The sequence below is a fragment of the Paralichthys olivaceus genome, chromosome 21 (assembly GCF_024713975.1).
Source record: "Paralichthys olivaceus isolate ysfri-2021 chromosome 21, ASM2471397v2, whole genome shotgun sequence".
Taxonomy (NCBI): domain Eukaryota; kingdom Metazoa; phylum Chordata; class Actinopteri; order Pleuronectiformes; family Paralichthyidae; genus Paralichthys; species Paralichthys olivaceus.
The window spans coordinates 1,704,905-1,727,129 of NC_091113.1; the positions used below are offsets into that span (position 1 = coordinate 1,704,905).

The following is a 22,225-nucleotide window of genomic DNA, read 5'->3' on the forward strand; positions in this document are numbered from 1 at the left end:
ATATGTGTACGTCGGCCAAAATATTGGGATTCTCACAATGTGTTTATTTCTCAGATAGGCCTTTTAGATTTGGAGTTAGAAGCTTTTGTTTGAGGGGTGGTCTGGAGCTTCTTGGTCTGTCTAAAATGAGGGGGACAACAGGTGTTCCTAATCAAATCAGTGAGTAACCATAGCAACGCCATAGACACGCAGAGGAAAAGCTCCTAACCCTAGAGATAGTTCACTGAAGCCTAAAAAAGGCTGGACCTTCAAAATTAAATTCCCAAATAGTTACAGAATGGTCCCAGGAAGCATATAAGATGCTGGAGTTTCAAAATAAAAACCCCAAATAGTTACAAAATGTTCCCAGGAAGCCTGAAAGATGCTAGATTTTCAAAATAAAAAACCCAAATAGTTACGGGATGTTCCCAGGAAGCCTGAAGGAGGCGGAATTTCTAAGATTAAATCCAATGGATGGTGATAAGACCTTACAACATGGTTTCTCTGTCTCTGGTACAGTTTCTCACTCTCTCTCTGTCCCCAAGCTGGATGTCATGTGTCTCTGTCTTTCCTCTTAAAGGAAATGTCTCTCTGTGCGGAGCGGCGTCAAAAAGGCACCCATTCAAAATGTCTCGGCAGGAGAGATTTTCTAGATATTAATCAGAATTCCAAATTTGTAGTCAGTAATTTCATGAGACTTAATCAATAAAAGGGGCTATCTTTTCCCTCCCTTTGAAGGGTGGTGCCCAGATTAATCTTTTATCAATTAAAGTTATTATTGAATTTTGTTTTTTAAATACTTAATAATTTTCTGATTGCCAAATGTATTGATTGCCCAAAAGCACACCATTTGTGCACAAGTGTTAGTCAGAATCCCATGAACTATCGTCCACATCAGAATGTGGCAGTAAGTCTCGAGATACCATGTAGTCAGCCATGTTGGGGATTCCGGACACAACACAGGAAGATGCGGCGCTGCGGGAGATTTCTGACTTACAGATGTTAAACCAATCATCAGTGTGAGGAATATAGACTTCTGCCATTTGAGTGACGGAGGAGATGTCAAAGCCCCCAACAACAAATATCTGGTCTTGCATCACATTGAGGCAAAAGTTGCTACGGCAATTCAACATGGAGTTCAGCTGGTTCCAGGCGTTGGTCTCGGGGTCATAACTCTCAACAGTTGACAGACGGTTGTGACCATCAAAGCCACCAACCTGGAGGAGGAAAAGAATTTGAATGGAGAAAAACAAAGATTTATTAAACAGAATAAACAGAATAAAGTACACAGCAGTTGGATAGTTTGACTGGTGGATTAGAAGGTCCAGATCTTTGTGTCTCTTATCAGGAATAAAATATCTCATCAGCTATCGGGTGGAATTAGGTGCAGACATAAAAGTAATCCTCTGACGTCTTCTCTAGCACCACCATGAGATTTTAACCATTTGTGGTTTTAAGTAAAAAATCTCAGTAGTTACATTACATTAAAAAATCACTAATTCTAAATTAAATCATTAAAAGATAAAAAAAGAAATTAGATGCCATGAGATTTGTTACAGACATATATGTCCGTAGAAAAAATCTCAATCACTGTAGCAATCTAAGATGGTGAACACACTGAATATTACACAATGTTAGCATGCTAACATTTAGCCAGCTGTGGACTCCTTTTACATAAATGTGGTGGTTGCTGATGCTGTACATTTAGATACTTTTTTCAGGTACACAACATTATGGGTTTACATTTGCAATATTAAATGACCGATTCATCCATCAAGTATCAACAATGATAAAATATGTACATGTGCCTGTGGTTAGGATATAAATAAATACATTTGTCTAGTCTATTTAAGTGATATGTGGATGTCAGCAGTGTTTCGTGTACTTACTGCATAAATTTGGTTATTATATGCAGCAACACTGAGTCCTCTTCGCCTGGATCTCATTGGGCTGATCATTGTCCACTGGTTGGTTTCTGGATCATAATATTCAGCTGTGTTCAGGTACACGGTCCCGCTGAAACCACCGCAAATGTATATCTGAGGAGAGAGGGAGCAGCAGTGAGTACCCAGGTCTTTTCTTGGTTTTAACTGGTGACTGTTTTCACACACAAATAAATACAGAAATATTACAACTGCAAAAGATAATACTACCTATTACAACAATTATTATTTCCATATATAACAAACCTTGTCATGCAGTACTGTGCAGCTGGCGTCACTCCTCCGCGAATGCATAGGTGTAATGAGTGTCCACTGGTTGGTTTCAGGACAGTAGCGCTCTGCAGTGTTGTGTCGTTCGTGTCCGTCAGAGCCTCCAAAGGCATAGATGAACCCGTTCAGCACGGTTACACTCACGTAACAGCGGCGGTAGTGCATGGGCGCCACCTCCTGCCAGGTGTGTGTCGCCAGGTCCAACCTGTCCACGCTATTGAAAAAGTTCAGTCTGTCAAAGCCACCGATACAGTAGACACGACCATCTAGGAAGGCTGTGCCGTGATAGGCCCGAGGATGCTCCATCTTGTCTGAGACGCCGATCCAGAGGTCAGCAGGGAAATCATAGGCCTCAATATTGCAGATTGGAGAGCTCACGTCCCACCCTCCAATGGCCAACATGATTGAATGAGGCACACGAGGACGGGCAAGAGTGTTCCTCAAACCATATGGCACAGATCTGTGTGCGAGTCTGTGCAATATAATTTTGAGAGAACTGTCTGCTATTTTCTTGCACTGAGGGTCGTTCTTCACCAGCCTATTGCTGATCACCTTGGTCTTGATGTAATCTTCGCTTGTCAGGCCCAGCCGCACCTGCACAGGGACAAGGGAACAGAACTTGTTGATATCACGTCAAACTTAAAACTGTTATTAATCAGTCAATGTGAACTCAAACTGAAGCAGAACTTAAGGCAACACTGTTTTTCTCAAACAGATCGAGCTGCAGGTGTTAAAGTGATCAGGATACATGCTTGAGATGTGCAGTAAATCTATTATTACCTGAGACAGAAGCACAGCAATGTGTTGCTCTCGTTCCTTGGGTACGTGGGCGATCCAGCGCAGAATTGCATCAAACACAGAACTTTCAATCCTCACATTGAGCTCATCTTTGCCAATGATTTTGCTAAGCTCTTCCGCAGAGAGCTGCAGGAACTCTTTGCAGTGAGCAACCTCCTCAAAGTGCTTGATGATGTAGCAGAAGGCCTTGCACCGCAGCTCAGACATTTGGAAGATATTTGTGAACTGCCAGATGCCAGTGCAGTTATGTGGGCAGAGTTTCTCACTGATAAAGTCGGCGCATGCTTGTATGATGCCCATTATGTTGAGCATATCAGCTTTGATCATCAACTCCTGCACGTTGTCCTCTGTCAAAGCAACGGAGCCGGTGTATGCAAACTCAATGATGAGCCGCATCATGTCAGCAGACACAAGGGGTATGCGGAAAACATTGTTTTTGGTTGGCCAGCGTTCAAAGAGAGCTCTGAGGGTTAGAGAGGAGACAAAGCAGAGGGTTTAAAAACGATATTCAACCATTTCACACTGACAACAACAATATAAACTTATAGCAGTCGTAGTTGTAGTAGTAAAAGTAGTGTAGTAGTAGTTGTAGTAAGAATTATCAATAAGATTAATATTCTTCCGACTGAGATCAGGTAACCAGCTTACTGGAAGTAAAGACTACAATCATAGAGGACGATCCTATGGATTCGAAATTGAACATCCTCAACTTCGAGGATGGCGTCACAGAATAGTCCCGACAGATGGAGATCGTAATATGTTGTTGCACTCATTTCAATTTTTTGGGATTTGTGACATTAGTACCAGCCGCTAACGTTTGTGACTAACTGTGTTAGATTTATTGGCAACCAATCGAGGAGCTCTGTCAATCAAAGGATCAATTGGATTCTATAAGTCTGAGATCAAAGGGCAGTGGAATAGTTTACTAGAGTCCGATAGTCAATAAAACCCCTTCAGTTTTCTATAGTCCATAGTCCTAGAACAAGAATCTAGCATCATTACACATTCAGCAGCTTGAGGTAAGTCGACCGTGGATGGTTAAAAAATTATGGTTGATCATCAAAATCTCTTTTCAGAAAATGAATGGGATGTCTACATTAGTAACCACTCTGAGCTCTACATGTACAACACATATAGACATTGCTGCCAGTTTAAGACACCACATTAAAGTGTGACGCTTTTAGAAATGAAACCATTAAGTGTTTTTATTCCTTCGCGTTGGCAGTGACACCCAGTGGCAGGAGGCATTATGTTTTCGATCTTTTGATCGTGAGATCTCAAGAACACCTCCAGGGAATTTCTTCAAATTTGGTTCAAAACTTTCACTTGGAATCAAATTGGAATTTGTTGGTCCAAGGTCAGGGTAACACCTCGGACCTTTGACACACGAAAAAGTTTTTCCTTGTGAACACGATATCTCAGCAAAATGCTCAGGGAATTTCTTTAAATTGGTACAAATGTTCAGTTGCATTCAAGGACAGGGATGCCAGGTCTGGATGACAAAACCAGCTCAAAAAGTGTTAAAGTTAAAGGTAAGTTAAAACATACTGCTGCTGTATAATATACAATGCTTTTGAAGTCCAACAGCATTACTATCATTTTCTAATATGTTGAAATATCTACAATAACAGCATAAAAAGCATAAATGTTTAGTGTGTTGGCATTAAAAGCAGGTTAGCAGCCTCAGCGGCCATTTGATTTTGAGTTTGTTACATTTCCCTTTTTTGAACACAAAAATAAAAGTTGTCTATTGTTTCTTTAATTACATTCAAATGACTCACAGAAACATTATTTGGGAATGTTGGGAAATCCAAAATGTATTTTCTACTGAAAAACAAAAAGTGCAAATGTAGTTTAAACCTTTATACAGTACTGTACATCTGTCTGAAACTTATTCACACAATATTTTACAAAATACACATCTATTGTTGATGTCAGTTTGTATAGAAATTGTCTTGATACAGGGGTAAATGTTCCTCTACACATGTATGTAAGATGTACTGTAAAAAATCAGGATTCATTCATGTAAGGGCAATGAACTTTTAAATAATCTGCCTTATTTATCGTCTACAGTTTTCAGTAAAGACACATATAACTGAAAATGTGATTTACTATATGTTTATTAGGGATTAAATGGCTTTAGTGCCTAAAGTGAGTTTCAGAATCAGATAACTCTTTTGTACTTACTTGTTTGTCCAGCAGAGGGGAGCAGTGGTAACAAAACCAGACCACATTTGGTTTCCAGTCAAATAAATAGGAACGAACATAAATTTGTATTTTTCTGTGCAATATGAAGTAATGTTTCAATAATCTGTTTTTTTCCAAAGCAAACACAATCATCTTCTGGGTCCAGCTTCTCCAATATAAATATTTTCTCTATTTTTTTTTTTATATGATTAGGTCTTTTTCACAATGTTCTGTATATTCACCACTTTGTAGACTAAACAATTGATACATGAAAAAGAACAATATATATATATATATATATAACACACACACAACTAAAGTTAATTTTCAAAGTAATGAACCCTGTTTTGGTTACATTATATATTTAATTTTTTTTAATCGATTGTTTAGTCTACAAAATGGTGAATATAAAGAAAATTGTTAAAATTGCTAATAGTCACAATTGAGAAGCTTCAGCCAGAGAATGAATGTTTGCTCAGTATCAAATAAGTTGCTAATCAATTAATTTCCCGGCCTCATTTCCTTCACAGTGCGAGCTGATCAAATAATCACAACTTTAATAATAGATCAGTGTGATTACAACTTTTAATAAAACATGCCATAAAAGAATTCTGAGATAAATCAAACCCACAAACTTAAAAAAAAAAAAAAAAACAGACAATATTGCACTTGGATGAAAATAATAAAAAAAGTGACATTTAAAGTTCACATGAGGTCAAAGTGCTTCACTTTCTCATTCCAAGACGAAGAGCACTGAAAATGATTTGTGAAATAAATTAAACAAGATTTTAAAAGCTACAGATACAAGGAAGCTGGTTTACTGGTGTGAACACTACGGCAGCACCACTCTACCCGCTGCCTATAAATACAAGATCAATATGACCAGAACTGTACACGTCATGTCACAGCGTTCAGAGGTTGATGGTGGGTTCGGCCCACGACACAAAGACTCCTCCTCCCCCCTTTTTGTTTTAAAACCAAAATACAGGGTTGACGAGTGAAATCCCAAATCACCCAGACACCAGAGATGATGTTTAACACGTCTGAGGCTCACTGTGAAATATCAGTAATTAGGAGACATTGTTCATGTGGCACTCGATTACACGTTATAAGTTATTGCTCATGAAAGTTGAAGAAAAAACCTGTTAGAATTATATAACAACAATCACAAACAGCGTCATTAAGAACACATGGATTGCATAATATTTCCCTTCTTTGATTATTAATTGGTGCACTCCTTTCACAAACTCAGGGGGGAATCTTCAGAGGTGTCGACAGCAGAGAGCCAGTGAGCAAACAGCAGACACAGTAACACATGAAATTTACAGACAGGAACCTCAATTACAGCAGGAACGAAGCACAAGTGGGAGAACATCAGACCGAGAGTGAGAGGAGGAGGAGAAACAGTACAACAAAGTTTTACGGTGATGGACATTTGTGTTGCCTCTTTGTTTCCACTCTTCCTAGATGTGGTTTTCCGTTGCAGGGCAGGTGTGTCAGGTCAGGAATTAGGGTTGTGGGGGGGGGGTTACCGTCACACGGCGAGGGGCACTAAGCCTGCAGAGGAGGCAGTGGGGGGGGTGGTGATGGCCGTCAGGCGGCCAGGTTCTAGTCCATTCACGGTCCTGCTGCAAAAACATAAGAGAGTGACATTAAAACAAAAAGGTCCCTCTGAGAACCATGCGTGTGCACAGTGTTTGTGCACGTGTTGCTAAATGTGGAGCTTGACAGCAGGAACTGGGAGGAAGTTGGAAGTTGGAGCTTTAAAAGTATTTTCCTGAATGACTGGTTCTACTGGTTTCCACTGTCGGTCATAATCGGACTGTGATCAGTTTCCAGTGTACGGTTTGAGTCCCACTGCTGGAAAACAATACAGAGACAAATGTTTTTAGGAAACATTCATGTCGTTTATTTTAATCTGTGTCGCCCCCTGGTGGCTGACTACAATATACTCATGCTTAGTCAAGAGTGTGTATAAGCAGGACCTCGATACAACAGCTGGACTCCAGATGGCAGCGTTCATAACCGGGATATTTTGGCTTTATTTAATCATCTTTATTTATGGTTAAATCATATTTGATTTCCACCACAAGAGACACAATCTTTTACCAAATTCATGACGGGACAATCAGCCACAACACTCACGTCATAGATGAACTGACGAAACATGGAGCAGGTCAGTTTTCGGTTTCACTCACGCTTTGTCAAAATAAGACGTATGGAGCGACTGCGAGTAGTTGGATGTGTTTGCGTTGAGGACGTTGCTGTTGTCCAGAGCAAACGCCTTCCTGGCTCTCTGGTCCTTGGCAAAGTTCCTGCAAGCTGCAAGTTTGGACTCCAGCGCCTGTGGAGAGACAGAAGATGAGGACGCAGTTTCTCCTTCGCCGTGGAAACACAGGGACTTTGACATGAAGCTTGAGGAGTAGGGGGGAGAATGAGAGAATCAGAAAACAGAAGCACAGTGAGAAGGAATCACTCACCCCGACTTTCCGGAGTAAATCGCTAACGATGTTGAGGGCTGATATTCTCGCAGAGGGAGTCAGCGGCGAGTTGCTGCCGTAACAATTTGATAGAACTGAGCAGGAGAGAGAAAAGAAAACACTATGACTAAAATTCCAAAAAGAAAAAAAGACCTGAGACGATCATGAATCATTATCAGTGTCATCATCGACAGGTTCAATGTCACTGAAAATTTTTACATTTATTTTTTTGTTTCCATCGACAAATTATTTCTGGCTGCTTTGGGGCAGTGGAAACATGGAGCCTCACCAGGGCCAGTGGTTTTGTTGATTTGACAAAAGGAAATGAAATTCAAAGTTTTGACTATTAACATTGAGAAATACAAAGAAATGTTTTTTTCATTTAAATTTGTTATTTTATTTTTGAACACATTTTTTGAAAAATTTTAGGAACGAATCTTTTGAACAAATTTTAGGAACGAATCTTTTCAGGTCAAAACTTGTAACCAGAAGATACAGACGCACTAACTCGGAGTCGTGCTGCCTTCTAATTGATGAATGTACTTTACATTTAGCTCCATGTTGGCTGGCTCTTTAGCTGCTACATTTTTAAGTATTTTTATTTGATTTTTAAACAAATTTTTAACAAATTTTTTGAACACAGTTTGGAACAAATTTTAGGAACAGATCTTTTGAACAAATTATTTTGAACAAATTTTAGGAACAATCAGATCAGGTCAAAACCATTTCGCTCCATGTTGGCTGGCTCTTTAGCTGCTAAATGCTAAAGTATTTTTTATGTTATTTTTGAACAAACTGTTTGAACAAATTTTAGGAACAAATCTTTAAAAAAAAAAAAATTTGAACACATTTTAGGAACACATTTCTTAACACATTTTTAAACAAATTTTTGTAAAAAATCTTTTGATCTAATTTTTAGAAAATTTTTTAGGAACAAATCTTTAAAAAAAATTGTGAACACATTTTAGGAAAAAATCTTTTGAACAAATCTTTTGAACAAATTTTTGAACAAATTTTTGAACAAATTTTTGAACAAATTTTCGAACAAATCTTTTGAACAAATTTTCGAACAAATCTTTTGAACAAATTTTCGGAACAATCAGATCAGGTCAAAACTTGTAACCAGAAGATACAACTCGAAGTTGTGCTTCCGTCCAATTGATGAATGTACTTTCCATTTAGCTCCATGTTGGTTGGCTCTTTAGCTGTTAAATGCTAAAGTATGCTAAGTATTGGATACATGTTTTATAATAAAATATAAAGTTTTTCATGTACGTTTTTCTCCTTTATAAGATTCATTTTTTTTAAATGACTAAATGAGCCTCTGAGCAGCTTCGTTCCTGAGGCAGCTCAGATTTCCCTGCTGCTACTAGCATAATGAAAACATTTTAAAAAATGAACTCAAGGGAGGAGAAGCTGCAGCTACCTGTCGAGTTGGCAAAGGCGTTGTCCAGACCTTTGCTCAGCGGGGTGGCAGGGAGGGAGAGCGAGGCCTGCACAGCACTGTCCATCTTCACGTTGTCCTGTGTGGGCGAACTCGGAGCCGACATCCTGGTTACATCGACCTGCCGCTCTCTCACAGCCAACTCCTGCCGCAAATCTGCAGAGAGAAAGATCTGCTGAGGACACAAACCAAAAGAAATCCCTACGAGTCTGTGAGAGCTTATTTTAAACCGTCACAGTAAGAAGAACGGGGACACAGCAGCCACGTGTTGGTTATCTCCAAAAATCGAGTCAATAATCACCTCTGGCTTCATCCTTCAGCCTCTGCACAGACACCAGGAGAGACTCCTTCTCGTCCAGCTCGCTCTCCAGGAAGGCGTTCCTCTCGATGGCCTGGTTCAGACGCTGCTCGAAGTTCTCCAGAGACACGATGGTGGCTCTGAGGAACATTAAATATCAAACAAAATCATGAATCCAGCTAAATCTAAAAAAAACATTTGATTTGCTTTTTATAAAAACATCCTCGTGTGTGTCCTATTTTCTCATGAATGATTATTCAAGTACAAATAAGAGATCAATATCTCAGGCTTGTGCAAAAGCAGAATTGATTTTAATTCAGGCCACGAATCAATTGCATTTGAGCCACTGTTAAGTATTAGAATTACAACTCTGGTAACGTATCATCACAGTTAGGGTTCGGTGCTTTTTATTCTGTTGAGCATTGAGACGGGTTCAGACCTTTTGGCTCTCTCTAAGTCATCGTTGGACTGTTCCAGCTCTCGCACGTATTTGTGGAGCTGCTCCTTGATGCTGCGCGTTTGTCCGAGGTCGTCCTCCAGCATGGAGATCTGTTTGTAGCTCTGAGAATACTGCTGCTCCAGCCGCTCCTGCAGGACGAGCAGAGGACCAGACCGATCACATGTATTTCATCTATAACACGTCGGCGCCAGAGCTCCACACGATTTAACCCAGATCTTATCATCCATTTTTCATTTCCATTTTGTGACCTATATATCCACATCCCGGTAAACACTGGCGGGCCTGACCTATATCTGCTGTTACTGTGGTGTCGGAATTCACATTGCTGTTTGCTCGTTCAGCACATTCACACGACAGTGAAACATTTAGCGTCGGCTGTGGTGCGGTGGCCTCGATCAGCAAAACAAGGAAATATTAGATGAAACAAGTTTGCAGATATTTCCCTCATCGTTGTTTTCTGAGACGATTGCAGTTTTTTTATGTGTTATTTGTTGATTTCGTTGTAAAATCTTGTGTTTTCTTAAATATTGTTGTATTTTGAGAAATGTTGCTGTTTTCTAGGAAGTTGCTGTGTTTCTCTAAATTAGCGTTCTCTGAAATATTTTTCTATTTTCTAAAATGTGTTATAGTCTTAAAGGTTTCGACTCATCGACTTTCTTTTTTTTAATGTCATGTTTTAAATAATCCTGGTGTCTTTTGTACATTTGATTAAAATTCTTTTTAAGTAAAAACTCACTCAAGTGTTTTTTGTCCAGAAATGTGATCTTTTTCTGAAAATGTGTTGTTTGTGTTTAAAACGTGTCACTAATGAGTTTCCTACATGTTAAACACATCCATGTTTTCATTCACACACTGCTTTAATCTGGAAAAGTGAAACCTGACACGACACAAACGTCTCATCCCGGCTGGAGACGTGATCTCGGAAATGTTACGCCTGCTTTTGGTGATTACTGAGTGAAAATAAGAATGACAGACACAACCTGATGCATCATTTATGAGAGTCGCACACATCAGCTGCATCAATCTGCAGCCTGCACGGGGCAGAGCAGGTGTTGAGATTGGAAGTCAGATTAGATCGAACATGAATTCACAAACTATCACGGCTCCAGGAAGTTTGGCCTCCGACAAACACTGGAAACAACTTCATCGCCTTCTCTTCTCGTAAATCTCCTCTGGATGTGACCTCAGCATCTGTGACCTCTCATCTAGAAGAGGCGACGCTGCAGGCCACCAGGAAAAATAAATAAGTGCAGCAGCTGTTACAGCGAGACGTTGTCCTCGCTCCCACGGGACTGCGCTCAAAGACGAGTGAGGATATAAAACAGGCATCAAATATTTATTTCAAGGAGACACGAGGACACGCTGGTTAATATGTTGTTAAACTAACGCATAAACAAAATGGTGGTCACGTCATACATTTCTGATCAAATCCCTTTTTGAATCTTACATTTTACGTTTCAACATTTTATTTTTTGACGCAGCTAAAATCCTATTTCCTTGGTTGAGAATGCAGCAGCACGTCGGCCTCGTGGACTTCACCAACACGGAGGCAAAGCGCAGCAGTTACCTTGAGTGACTCCGCCTCATTCTTCACTCTGTGGTTCTCCGACTGCAGGTCCTTCAGACGATGCTCGGCCTGGCTCAGCTGCGCCTCCAGCTCGGCCTCCAGCTCCCTGCTCCCCTCCTGAAACTCCAGCAGCTCCTCCTGGGCCTCCTGGCAGCTGCAGACACAAGTGGAGTCAGAGAGGTTGGAATGTGTGGCTGGAGACACCATCATCCACCGTTACACTTGGAAAACAGCCCAAGTACATTCACACCTGATTCATCTCTTGAATGGAAGCAATTTAGGACGTTTCAGAATTTCCCAGTTTTTTATAAATGTAGTTCGAAACAATACATAGTCCTGTAATAATCTTCTCTTTCTTCTTCTCCCTCATTGTATCTGCAGCCATTTAGACTTATGTTAGATTTAGTTTGAGATACGCTCCCTGACACGTCATCACAGTTATGGAGGTTAACGGAATTTAGTTTAGAGAATTCAACAGTAAAATATATATTCAGGAGCAAAACTGTGTTTTCTGTAGTTTTCAGCAGTTTTCTGTTAAATAGTTTGTCCACGTCCACACCAGCATCACGGTGTTTGAGCCCTTTGAGCCCTGGATATATGTTGGAGCGAGACAATTCAGCATGAAGCTGAAAGTGCAGGTGGGAAACTCAAACAAAAAGAAAGCTTGAAAGAAAAACTTAAGTTTCTGCGTTTGTGCTTTTTTTCTTTTCAGGTTTCTAAAATGTCTGTTTGTTTGTGGACATTCTGTCATGAAGAGACACATTCCACAAAATGACATTTGAAATGAAAATCATTATTATTCATCCTCTTTGGACCAAGTCGTTGTTTCATAATCTACAGAGGTTCATCTCTACATCCAAGAACAAAACAAACACCATCTTCCTCTCTGGAGCCACACAGACGTCCAGCAAACGTTCCACGGCACCAAGACAAACTGAGATTCGTCAACAAGGGTTTTACCAAGAAATGTACGTCGTAAACAGGATCCATATTTCACACATTCAGTCAGTTCTGTTCTCTCACACGCAGAGCGTCTGCAGAGAACATGTGACTGTGAAGCAGCTTTATCAGGACTCAGGGTTATATAAGTATGTTAATATGGTCATGGATGAGCACACATGGACGCACACGCACGTCTAAAAATGGAAAAAACAAACATCATGTGAGCGCTGGTGTTCTGGCATCACTTTTGGGAGCCATCACGTCGTCCATCTTTATTGACACTCTATGTTTTCCACCAGATGCGGACCCAGTGTGCGGGGACTCGCTCCCTCTTCGGCCAAAACATACTTTGAATTTGACTTATTGTCTGATTCTCACTGAAGATGCAAATCTTTGTCACAAATACACAATGTAGTTTGAAAACGTGTTGTTGGTTCAGGTGCTTGAGTGAGAAAAATACAGAATATCGCCCGTGTCGTGAAATAATGATAAGAAGTTACTCACCCTTTCTTGTACTTGAGGGAAAGAGACTTCCAGAAGTCGATCTCCTCGTCCTTAGAGGAGAATCTCGGAGTCATATCTGTGTCCATGGCAAAGAAATCTGAGGGGAAGAGAAATAAGGAGACGAGAGTGATTTAAAAGAAAAGAGGAAAGTTCATTTTACACCAGAGCATTGAATCGATTGTGACAGAGCTGATGATCCAACAACATCTTCTGACTAACTGAGCTAATAAAGAGGGAGTATGATGCTGCTATGACAGGGGGTGAAACTTTAGATTACATGGATTTAAAGAAAGCTCTGCTCCTTGAGTCTAAACCTTCATAGTTGATTCTGTCGTCCAGTGAATAATTCATCTTTAGATTAGAACCAACCACTGAGGAGCAGATTTAAACAAACATTACATTTTACATTTACTATGATTTCTATCATATTTTAAATGTGAATGAAGGAAGATCCTGAGACTACACTGTCAAATCTTACTATTCATACATAACCTTCTGATCTTAATTCCTCATAGTTAGTGGGGAGGTTCTAATCCGAGGGGGAGATGGACCAGCGTGTTGGCCACAAATCACATCCGCTATCAGACACCAGAGAAAATATTAGAATAAATGCATTTCTAATATCTAAAATATACCCATCGCTTTTCTTTTTATTTGAATCAAAACATAAACCAGGAGAATATTCTAGCGAGAGAGGAGCGGAGGTGATGCTGAGCTCAGATGATCCATCATCCAGATGTGCAGCAGCTGCAGCATCAGTTCGTCTGGTTCACGATGAAAGAATAAAATGAAATGTTCCTGTACCTGAACATCGGGAGGATCAGTTCATTCTGCCCGAGGATCTGAGCTGCTGAGGCCGAGAGTCTCCTCCGACTGACCGAGGACCTGAGCTCAGCTGGAGCTCACAACACAGCAGCAATACACCCCAAGTACCAAATCTACAGATTCACTGCCAGTGGGAACCATAGACTGCATTTACAAAAGGTTTTTCATTAATAATATGCTATAATAATCATAATGTTACATTTCATATCATGAATAGTCTTTGTGTTATTATGTATGGGAATGTACCTCAGTGAAAAAAGAAAGCAAATATTAAATATGTCAAATATTGGACCTTAACATTTATTATTGTCATTTTATTTCATTTTATTTGGAAATCATGTAATAACACAATTAAACTTAAAATGTGAAAAAAATGTATTTGCAAAATGTTTTACAGCATCAAAAAAACAGAGGAAAATTTCAGTTTTAGTGTGGAGTTCCCTCTGTGATCTCACAGACGTCACATCCTGCGCGTCAGACATAGTCTGTGAGTTGATGTCAAGTTAGCGCCCCCTGCTGGTCATCCACTAGAACTGGGTTTGTGCCATGGACTATAAAAACCCTGAGAAACATATAAATAATAATACTATGAACATATAATAATATATATAACATGTACACTATTATATATATTTATGTCGGTGGAATAATATATAAAACATACATATTATTTTCTTGTATATGTTTGAATTTAAATTCAAACTGACAAAATTATGAGATTATAAATTAAAATCATAAAACATTGAGTAAATTATAAAGTAAAATAAAACTATTCTAAAAAGTCTGGGATTAGAAATCAACCTAATCTTAATCTTTATTTATTTCAACTTTATTAGATTAAAATCATGAATATTGTAAAATAAGAAAACAAATGTAAGTAGAGAAGATGAACTGTGAACAATAAGAAATCAACTTCAGAACGAGAATAATAATAATAATAATAATAATAATAATAATAATTAAAAAAAAATATTTTATTCCCTACGTAAAAAGGGGCGTGGTGGCGTCAACACGTCATCACCGGTCCTGTTGCCATGGTGACCGGGGACAACATGGCGGCCTCGCGGAGCTCCTCGGTGCTGAGGGAAAACATGTCGGAGGATGAAGGAAGAAACGGAACCGCGACGCTCGACGTGTTTCCGGGGACAGTGAGACAGGTTCGTCCGGTTGATCCACAAACTGTGAACTGGGTTTGAACCCGGAAACGGTTCAGACAGCAAACAGTGAAGTAGTTAAAACAGAAGTGGAGAATAACAAGAACACGATTCAGCAAATAACAACAACAACAGTAATAATTATAATGTTTTAAATCCTGATTACTACATTTAAAAATGTTTAAACTTAAAGTAGAGGAAGGGCCAAAGATCCTGAAGCAGAAGTACCAATTACACATTTAATCAATAATAACAATAAATATAATGAGAACTAGTTTTTCCCAAACGTCTTGATTCGTGACTTCACAGTTTGTGGTTGTTTCAGGTGTTTCCCAAAAAAAAACTTGAATAATTTTTTTAATAATTCACAAAAAACTCAACACAAATATTTGAGAAGACTTAAAATTGAATCCTAATGTGTCTGAACTGTGTTTTCAGCCTCAGACCAGATTGAGTTTCTCTCCTTCATGCACCTCCTCCTCTGCTCCTCTACACTCACTCCCTCCTCCTGTTGGCTCCATCACCTGAAACACAGAGCAGCCTGGTCGGTAGCTGCTCCACAGCTCAGGAGAACAAAGGGTTATTAGGATATCAGCTTTAACAAACACTGAGGCCGGTAACTCGCTGAGCTTGAATTTAGACGTAGAGAAGGTCAGACGTAGAAAAGTACGATGGAGAGAACTGACATTAACGCAGAGGTAAAGAAAGAGGAGGAGGAGGAGGAGGAAACTGGGACTAGTTTATTTCACCATGTCATGGAGCAGAGGAAGGATCTGCCTGATGAAGATGTGGTTGGTATTTCAGACGAGAGTTGAATGTGTTGTAAAAAACAGGGAAACTAATTTGATACAAAGTTGAAATGCAGCCTTGTGATTTAAAAATGCATGAGCTGATGATCTGTGTGTATTTGTTGACCCATTCTGAGACTTCTCTTCTTTGTCTCTGCAGAAGATCGTGCTGCAGCGGCTCATAGTGATCGGCCGGCTCCCCCACGATGTCGCCGACAGGACAGAACTGGGAGGTCAGCCAGAAAATCACCTGAGTGCAGAATAATCCCAGAGTCGTTTCATCCTCAGCATCAGCTCGTCACTGTTTCCTCCAGTTTTCCTGCAGGAGACACGAACTGTTTTCACCTTCTGGAGAAAAAACCTCCTCACAATGTTGTGCAGTTGCTACAGAAGCAGAGAAACACAATCTTGTTTCCTTTGTTCAAGTGTTTTTACAGCCTCTACGCTCCGAATGTATCTGCAGGACGTCCTTGTAAAAACTTTGTGTGGCTGCTTTTCAAGGGATTGTTCCATAAAGATCACACAGAAGAGTCACAGTTAAAAACCTGGAGACGCCTGAACTGTGTCGACAGCAGCGCTGAGCGTTCACGTGCTCGTCAGGAGGCTCAGATTCTCTGCTGTCTGCAAACTGACTCGTTGCTCTGCTGTTTCCTTCACAGATCATTATGAAAGACTCAACTTCCAGTTGAGCAAACAGCACATATGGGATCACGTGACGGGCCTGCTGCTGATCTATCCAGCCTGCGTGCTGCACGTCATCGAGGTGCGTCTTCATCGATGACCTTTTTCACAGCATCAGAAGATGAGAAAGCTAACGAGGTGAAATCTTCTGCTCACGGTTTGTTGTGTTGATCTGTTCCAGTCGTCCAGGGACGTTCTGCTCTCTGTCCTAAAAGATCTCAGAGACACGCAACTGCAGACAGACGGGTAACAACAACACGAGCCTCCGACTGTGACTGACGGGTTCGGTTTGACGTTTGTTAACACTTCTAGTTTCAGGACATGATTGTGTTTTTCTTTTTAGAGATAAACCAGAAACATTTTAAGATTCAAACTGATTTGATGCAAAAAGGTATAACATTCCATCTCTGCAGCTCAGTGACTGTTGAACATTATCACTTTGAACGATTGCTCCTCCGTTTCCCTGCTGAGAAGTTTTTAAACCTCTGACTCGGCTGCTCTCAGTGTTGTGGGAATTATTCTATCATCTCTCTCTTAGGTCGCTGCTGGAGACGGCAAAGGTTGTGTCCATGGCTCATGTCCCTCACAGCAGGATGTTCCAACAGTGGAGCTACAAGGTTTGTCTGGTACCTTTGAGCTCTTTGAGCTCTTTGGATTCATCGGAGGTGAATTACTCTGTGTCCCTGGAAGTGGTTTGCTGAGTTATCGTGTCTGAAGGTGCTGGATGCGGATCATGTGGCCGGGGCCCCAGTGAAGAAGGGATTTGAGGAGGAGGAAGAGAGCACAGAGACTCTGGTGTGCAGTCTCATGTCAGCTCTGCAGAATCTGGGCAAACACCTCAGAACCTCCCAGAAGGTGCTTTTTTTTAAAAACAATGAAATAATCCTGTTATTGTCAGTTTCTCTCTCTGACCGTCTGAACTCTGCTCTCTCTCAGACTCTCCCTGGATCGGTGCTGGACGGCGCTCCAGAGCTGGTTGTCTCTCAGGACGTTCTGGGAAAGTTGTTGTCTCGAGACGAGCTCCCGAGTCCACAGCTGCACCTGCAGATGTACGATTCCCCCTTGAACATCAGCATGGGCTTTGGTAAGAGCTGCTGTTCGAGGAGCAGAGTAGAAACTATGAGTCACTTTATATTAACTGTGGATGTTTCCGGTGATGAATCACGTCACAGAAGGTGAACTTGACAAAGTGAAATATTCTGATTTGTCAACAGGACAAATGAATCGAAGCAGCTGCCTCACCACAGTTTAACTCTTTGGACAAAAGGTCAAAGGTAACGTCTCATCCACACTGGACTCATAAACCCTCATCCATTAAAAGGACCTTATAAGAAGGGCCTTTGCATATTCCACGTCTCGAACGTCCACAGTCGAGCAGCTGAGGTGGAATTATCACTGAAGCACCTGAACGCAGACAGGAACCAACAGGACGGGTTCATACTGACATTTAACCACAACCTTTCTCTGCCATTTGTTTGCAGACGCCTCCTTCTGTTCTTCTTCTCAACAAAAAGCACAAGAAATCCAAGTTATAGAAAAACATTTTAATTGTTTCAACTTTCGGAGGAGAATGGTCTTCATTTTATTTTTTTTTTCTTCTTTTATCTTACACTGTTCCTCTTGGTGACCGGGAGACAACATGTCAAAGAAAAGACATTTCCTTTTCAGCATCTCTACAGTTTGACACAGAACTTTTAATTCTTTAATCACTGAAAGTGTTCCCTTTTTGTTTTGGCCCCCCGTTACTTGGAAACTTAAGCAAATTAAAAGAAAGAAGAGATGGGAGATGTAGTTGCCATGGCTGCATGCATGTACGAGTAAAAACCAACTTCTGTGCAGCACGTTTTTTATTCCTCATCGTCTGAAGTTTTAATTTCCTAACAGACGTCTGATGCTCTTCTTTTTTTTTTTTTTTTATTACTTGTGGACGATGCTGTAAAGTAGAAAATACATATGAAGTGAAAATCCAAAAGTAAATCAAGAATAATTTACACAGTCGTGAAGAGTTGGACTAAAAAAAAGGGAGCTGAGTTATTCTTCTCTTGCAAATGTTGATCTATTCACTTAATAAAAAAATAAATACACGCACATTAAGATAGGACCAAAGATGAGACATATTTCATAGGCATGATTAAAGAAAGCATGCTGCTGAGTTTCACACAGGACACGACGAATCAAACACCTTCCTCCCTCTAAAATTACTTTTCTTAACTGAACACCCCTCTACACTTCTGTTACTTCAAACTAAGTCCACAACACACACAATCCGCCTGTATCACGGCCTATGAGGTGAACACATCGTCTATCACCGGTACATTCCACCAATTCTTTGAAAAGAAAATGAAAGGCCTTCGTATATTTCAGTGCTCAAAGGTCATGCTTACGAAAGCTGGAGAGTCTCTGCAGGGTTATTGTGAGTAAAGTTGTTTTGGATGGTTACTGTATGTACAAGTCTCCAGCTGATCCCGTTCCCTTCAGTGCAAAACGAAGAGCGGCACGTCGTCACAGAACCGTTCAACACAGCCGAGGTTTGAAATATTCCGATTAAAAACCCTGATTTAATCTGACGACGTCCTGCGATCGGTGAACTGCGGCGGAGCCGAGTCGATCCGTTCATCGGTCTGATTATCCGACTGGAGCCGTTTGTGATATTCAGTACAAATATTTCAAGTAGTTTTTCTAACAAAAATCTTTTTTTTCAGCTTCAACATTTTCAGGATTTACTGAGACAAACAATTTGAAACACTGATAATTAATTGTAGTAAGTTAGTTATTGTGTTGGCTAATTTGTTTTGCCACATTCTGTAGACGATTCAATATGGAAATATTTATTAATTTTATAAATGTGTTGTTTTTTCGGCTCCGTGGACGTTAATAAAGATGGAGGACATGACCACTCCCCAAAAGTGAAGCCAGGGGGCCTCAGTCTCCCCCTGGAGGCTGAATGCAGCATAGCTCATTAAATGTCTAGAACTGATTTGTTCGTTTTTCTGCTACGTTTGGTTTGAATTAGTTATTTGATTATATAAACTGAGCGGAAACGTCACGAGTCACTTGGGATTGGACGTCAACTCCATCCCCCTCGTATCCGGGATATTTCGGCTTCATTTCTCGACCGTGGGAAGAACTGGAGACACGTCGTCCATCTTCATTTACTGTCTTCTGTGTGTTTTCATATTTGTTCTCGGTTACGTTGTGGAGATTCATCATCTGTCTCTTGTCTCTGTTCACCTCTCGAACCCGCGGCGTCGTATAAACCCACAGGAACGTTACGTTAAGGTCAGGCTGAAAATGAAGCCTCACTGCGGTCGTGCCGAGGGAACGAGCACAAACAGGAGAAATGAATGTTCTACTGTTCAAACTGTTTTCAAACTGTCCACCGGGGTCAAGAGGTTGAATCTCAGTGGAGAATCTGATCTGCAACAAAAGCCCCTCCAGCTGTTTCAGTTAGAAAATCTACGAACTGGATAGAAACTCAGTCAGTGACATGAGATCTGATTCTTACTGTGCGGATTCTCTTTGATTCTATTTTGTGTTAATGTGGAATTATTGTGCTAGAACATTATTATAAGTAAAGTATAATGTCATACTGTTCATCATTAGTTATATTTCTCAATACAGCATTTGTATATCTCTCTCTCTCTCTCTCTCTCTCGGAACACGTATGTACAGAAGTTTCTGGTATTTACAAAAGTCCTATCGCACTTTAAAAGAGAGAGGACAGCAGAGCAGCACAGTGACATTGAGGCCATGTGTCGTGGACATTCTCAGGACAAGAGGAAAATCTTACAAACGTGGGAAGGTCACAACAAAACCCACCGCAAGGCAAATAACAAACTGCTGCTGTCGTACGTAAACCTCGTTACTCCAGTTCTCTCTCAAACTGAACCGCTGATTCCTGAAAAGGTTTTGACGCGACAGCGGGAAAATTCTGGTCCCCTGTTTAAACGCTCTCGATATTATTATTTCTGTTCTAATCCTCAGATGAGATTCACGTGTGGCGGAAACAATCACGACTCCTCAGACCCAGTAAAAAGTATTCAGAAATATATCTGTATAAATACTCTCATCAAATAAACACATATACACATATCTTTGCACTTGCCTCTGGAATACAGACCAAAAATATCATCAGATCGGGGGCGTGAAAGTGAAGCTGTTTCCACAGGAGCTTTTCTGTTTTGTAATCTGAATTTATCTTTTGATTCCTGAGCGCACGAGGACAAACAATATTGTGTCTCTGCTCCGACAGCCGGCGAAGATCCTGAGCCCGAAGAGCGTCACCAGAGTCGTTAACTGAATGAACTCAGACAATGTGTTTTCCTCTGTGCTTGTTTGTTTGTTAGCAAGATTTAGCAAAGAAGAAATGTAAATGTTCTGGTGACACACTCCAGGCTCCTCCGCATCGAACCTCCACAATCCTTCTGTGGATTCAGCTTTTCTTCAAACTGAAGTCAATCCTTGTTTGACGAAGACAAATGAAAAATCCCGACGTAACCAAAACTAACGATGAGCAGTCACGGGGAGTTTTCCACTTTACAGGTTTGTTTTATATATTTGCTCCCTGACAGCGTCCCTTTATATAATATGAGGAAGGTGGCGTCTTTATAGCTCTGCTGTGGATACAAAATATGATCTGATTTGATTTACAACGATAATCAAGTCATATACTCTGAAAATTGTACAGTATAAACAATAAATATTCAGCGGTTTGATATTCTGATTGAATGTAAATACAGAGAGAAGCGAGACTGAACCTCTTTGCAACCTGGTGCTTATTTTCCTAAACGTCTAAAACATGCATTCCTGTTTATGCTCCACGACACCAACTGTGCAACGTCATATAACACAATAAGCAATCACAACACACTCACACTGGCACACTCACAGTGAACACTCAGGTGGGACAGAAACTCGGGGTTGCATGCCGACACCCCTGAGGAATGAAGGGGGGAGAAAGAAGAAGAGAAGCCGGGTGTCGGCGGGACAGATGTACAGTACCGTGTTATTCTTCCTCACGAGGAACAGTCGCAGCAGCAGAGAGAAACTAGTTCCTCCTGGCAGCTGCTTCCTGTCTCGTGTGTGAAGTTAAAGGCAATATTGCAAGTCGATCAAATAAGGCAAAAACAAACATGAAACGCTTTTAAATAAAAAATAAAAAAACACAAAAACTCAAACGCACCGCTTCATGTCTTACACCTCGTGCGATTGTGGGAATGAAGATTACTTTTAGCCGTGTGTTCACCTTATTGTATTTTTATTCTGCCGGATCGAGTTCTGATGAGGAGCGACAACGAGTTCCAGCTGCAGAGGTGAAAGGTCAGTGAGTTGAGCGACACGGTGGAGGAGCGTGTCGGAGGGAACAGTGGAGGTGGGAGGACTCATCATAGCACTGTGCTCTCGGACTCTTCCTCCGGCTCTGCCCTGGTTTTGGTCAACCCGAGCAGCGCCACCGAGTTCCTGAAGGGGGAGATGTGGGGCAAGTCAAAAATACCGTCCAGCTCCATGTTAATGACGGGGATGTCCAAGTTGCAGAGAGAATCTGGCGGAGCAGAGGAACAGACAGGATGAGCGCAGAGGAAAATAAAAAACACTCTTTATGTGTTGTTGAGTGAAAAGGGATCATTCCAGATGTTGCACACATGAGTCATCAGGAGTCCACACCAGTGTCACAGGATGAATGAGTAAAATATGCACGACAGGGGAGCAGGAGAATAAATCAAATGCACAACAAACGGATGTGGACATGTGAATGTGAATGTGTCATTCTGAATCCTGCTGGTTTCAGTCTTCACACCAGATGTTGAACCAGGCTGAAGGATCATTAGTGAGGTCCGACAGATGTGGAGTGGGAACATCTGGTTATCACGAAGGTGTTGACGGCTTCTTAACTGTTGAAACTGTT

General features: G+C 40.8%; 4 protein-coding genes and 1 long non-coding RNA gene across 16 annotated transcripts in view; 1 reads left to right on the plus strand and 4 right to left on the minus strand.

Moving 5' to 3' along the window:
• Nucleotides 1-23: 23 nt before the first annotated feature.
• LOC109642855 (kelch-like protein 10) lies at nt 24-3,833 on the minus strand. The gene is made up of 5 exons (XM_020107799.2): nt 3,639-3,833; nt 2,973-3,453; nt 2,169-2,786; nt 1,869-2,018; nt 24-1,196 (listed from the first exon to the last, which is right to left on the minus strand). The coding sequence occupies exons 1-5, from the start codon at nt 3,761-3,763 to the stop codon at nt 843-845; spliced, it is 1,728 nt and encodes a 575-aa protein (XP_019963358.2). The 5' UTR covers nt 3,764-3,833; the 3' UTR covers nt 24-842.
• Nucleotides 3,834-5,092: 1,259 nt separating this feature from the next.
• On the minus strand, nt 5,093-13,810 carry ndel1a (nudE neurodevelopment protein 1-like 1a). 3 transcript variants are annotated; one of them, XM_020107797.2, is made up of 9 exons: nt 13,677-13,810; nt 12,873-12,969; nt 11,427-11,580; nt 9,839-9,987; nt 9,403-9,539; nt 9,084-9,257; nt 7,658-7,752; nt 7,376-7,521; nt 5,093-6,802 (listed from the first exon to the last, which is right to left on the minus strand). In XM_020107797.2, exons 2-9 carry the CDS (start codon nt 12,956-12,958, stop codon nt 6,712-6,714), a joined length of 1,032 nt encoding a protein of 343 aa, XP_019963356.2. In that variant the 5' UTR covers nt 12,959-12,969; nt 13,677-13,810; the 3' UTR covers nt 5,093-6,711. The 3 variants fall into 3 exon arrangements, with proteins under 3 accessions (XP_019963356.2, XP_019963355.2, XP_069373385.1); XM_020107796.2 differs by having other exon boundaries at nt 5,093-6,805; XM_069517284.1 differs by having other exon boundaries at nt 5,093-6,805; nt 7,323-7,521.
• Nucleotides 13,811-14,056: 246 nt separating this feature from the next.
• On the minus strand, nt 14,057-16,304 carry LOC109642861 (uncharacterized). Of its 2 annotated transcripts, none has more exons than XR_002203684.2 (3): nt 15,890-16,304; nt 14,683-14,883; nt 14,057-14,259 (listed from the first exon to the last, which is right to left on the minus strand). It is a non-coding gene; the product is annotated as an uncharacterized lncRNA (long non-coding RNA). The 2 variants fall into 2 exon arrangements; XR_011239676.1 differs by lacking the exon at nt 15,890-16,304 and adding an exon at nt 15,325-15,407.
• tex47 (testis expressed 47) lies at nt 14,697-18,105 on the plus strand. 2 transcript variants are annotated; one of them, XM_020107806.2, is made up of 9 exons: nt 14,697-14,854; nt 15,800-15,872; nt 16,299-16,402; nt 16,502-16,566; nt 16,859-16,937; nt 17,038-17,175; nt 17,257-17,404; nt 17,535-17,594; nt 17,802-18,105. In XM_020107806.2, the coding sequence occupies exons 1-8, from the start codon at nt 14,732-14,734 to the stop codon at nt 17,570-17,572; spliced, it is 768 nt and encodes a 255-aa protein (XP_019963365.1). In that variant the 5' UTR covers nt 14,697-14,731; the 3' UTR covers nt 17,573-17,594; nt 17,802-18,105. The 2 variants fall into 2 exon arrangements, with proteins under 2 accessions (XP_019963365.1, XP_069373386.1); XM_069517285.1 differs by lacking the exon at nt 14,697-14,854 and adding an exon at nt 15,479-15,642.
• The window catches only part of arhgap44b (Rho GTPase activating protein 44b), a 44,797-nt gene continuing 40,421 nt past the window's right edge, over nt 17,850-22,225 (minus strand). For 7 of the 8 annotated variants that reach the window (XM_069517267.1, XM_069517273.1, XM_069517268.1 and 4 more), the window contains one exon: nt 17,850-21,862. In XM_069517267.1, coding sequence (XP_069373368.1) covers nt 21,705-21,862 — 158 coding nt within the window. In that variant the 3' untranslated portion in view covers nt 17,850-21,704. The remainder of the gene's footprint in view (nt 21,863-22,225) is intronic. The other variant, XM_069517269.1, reaches the window with a different exon arrangement.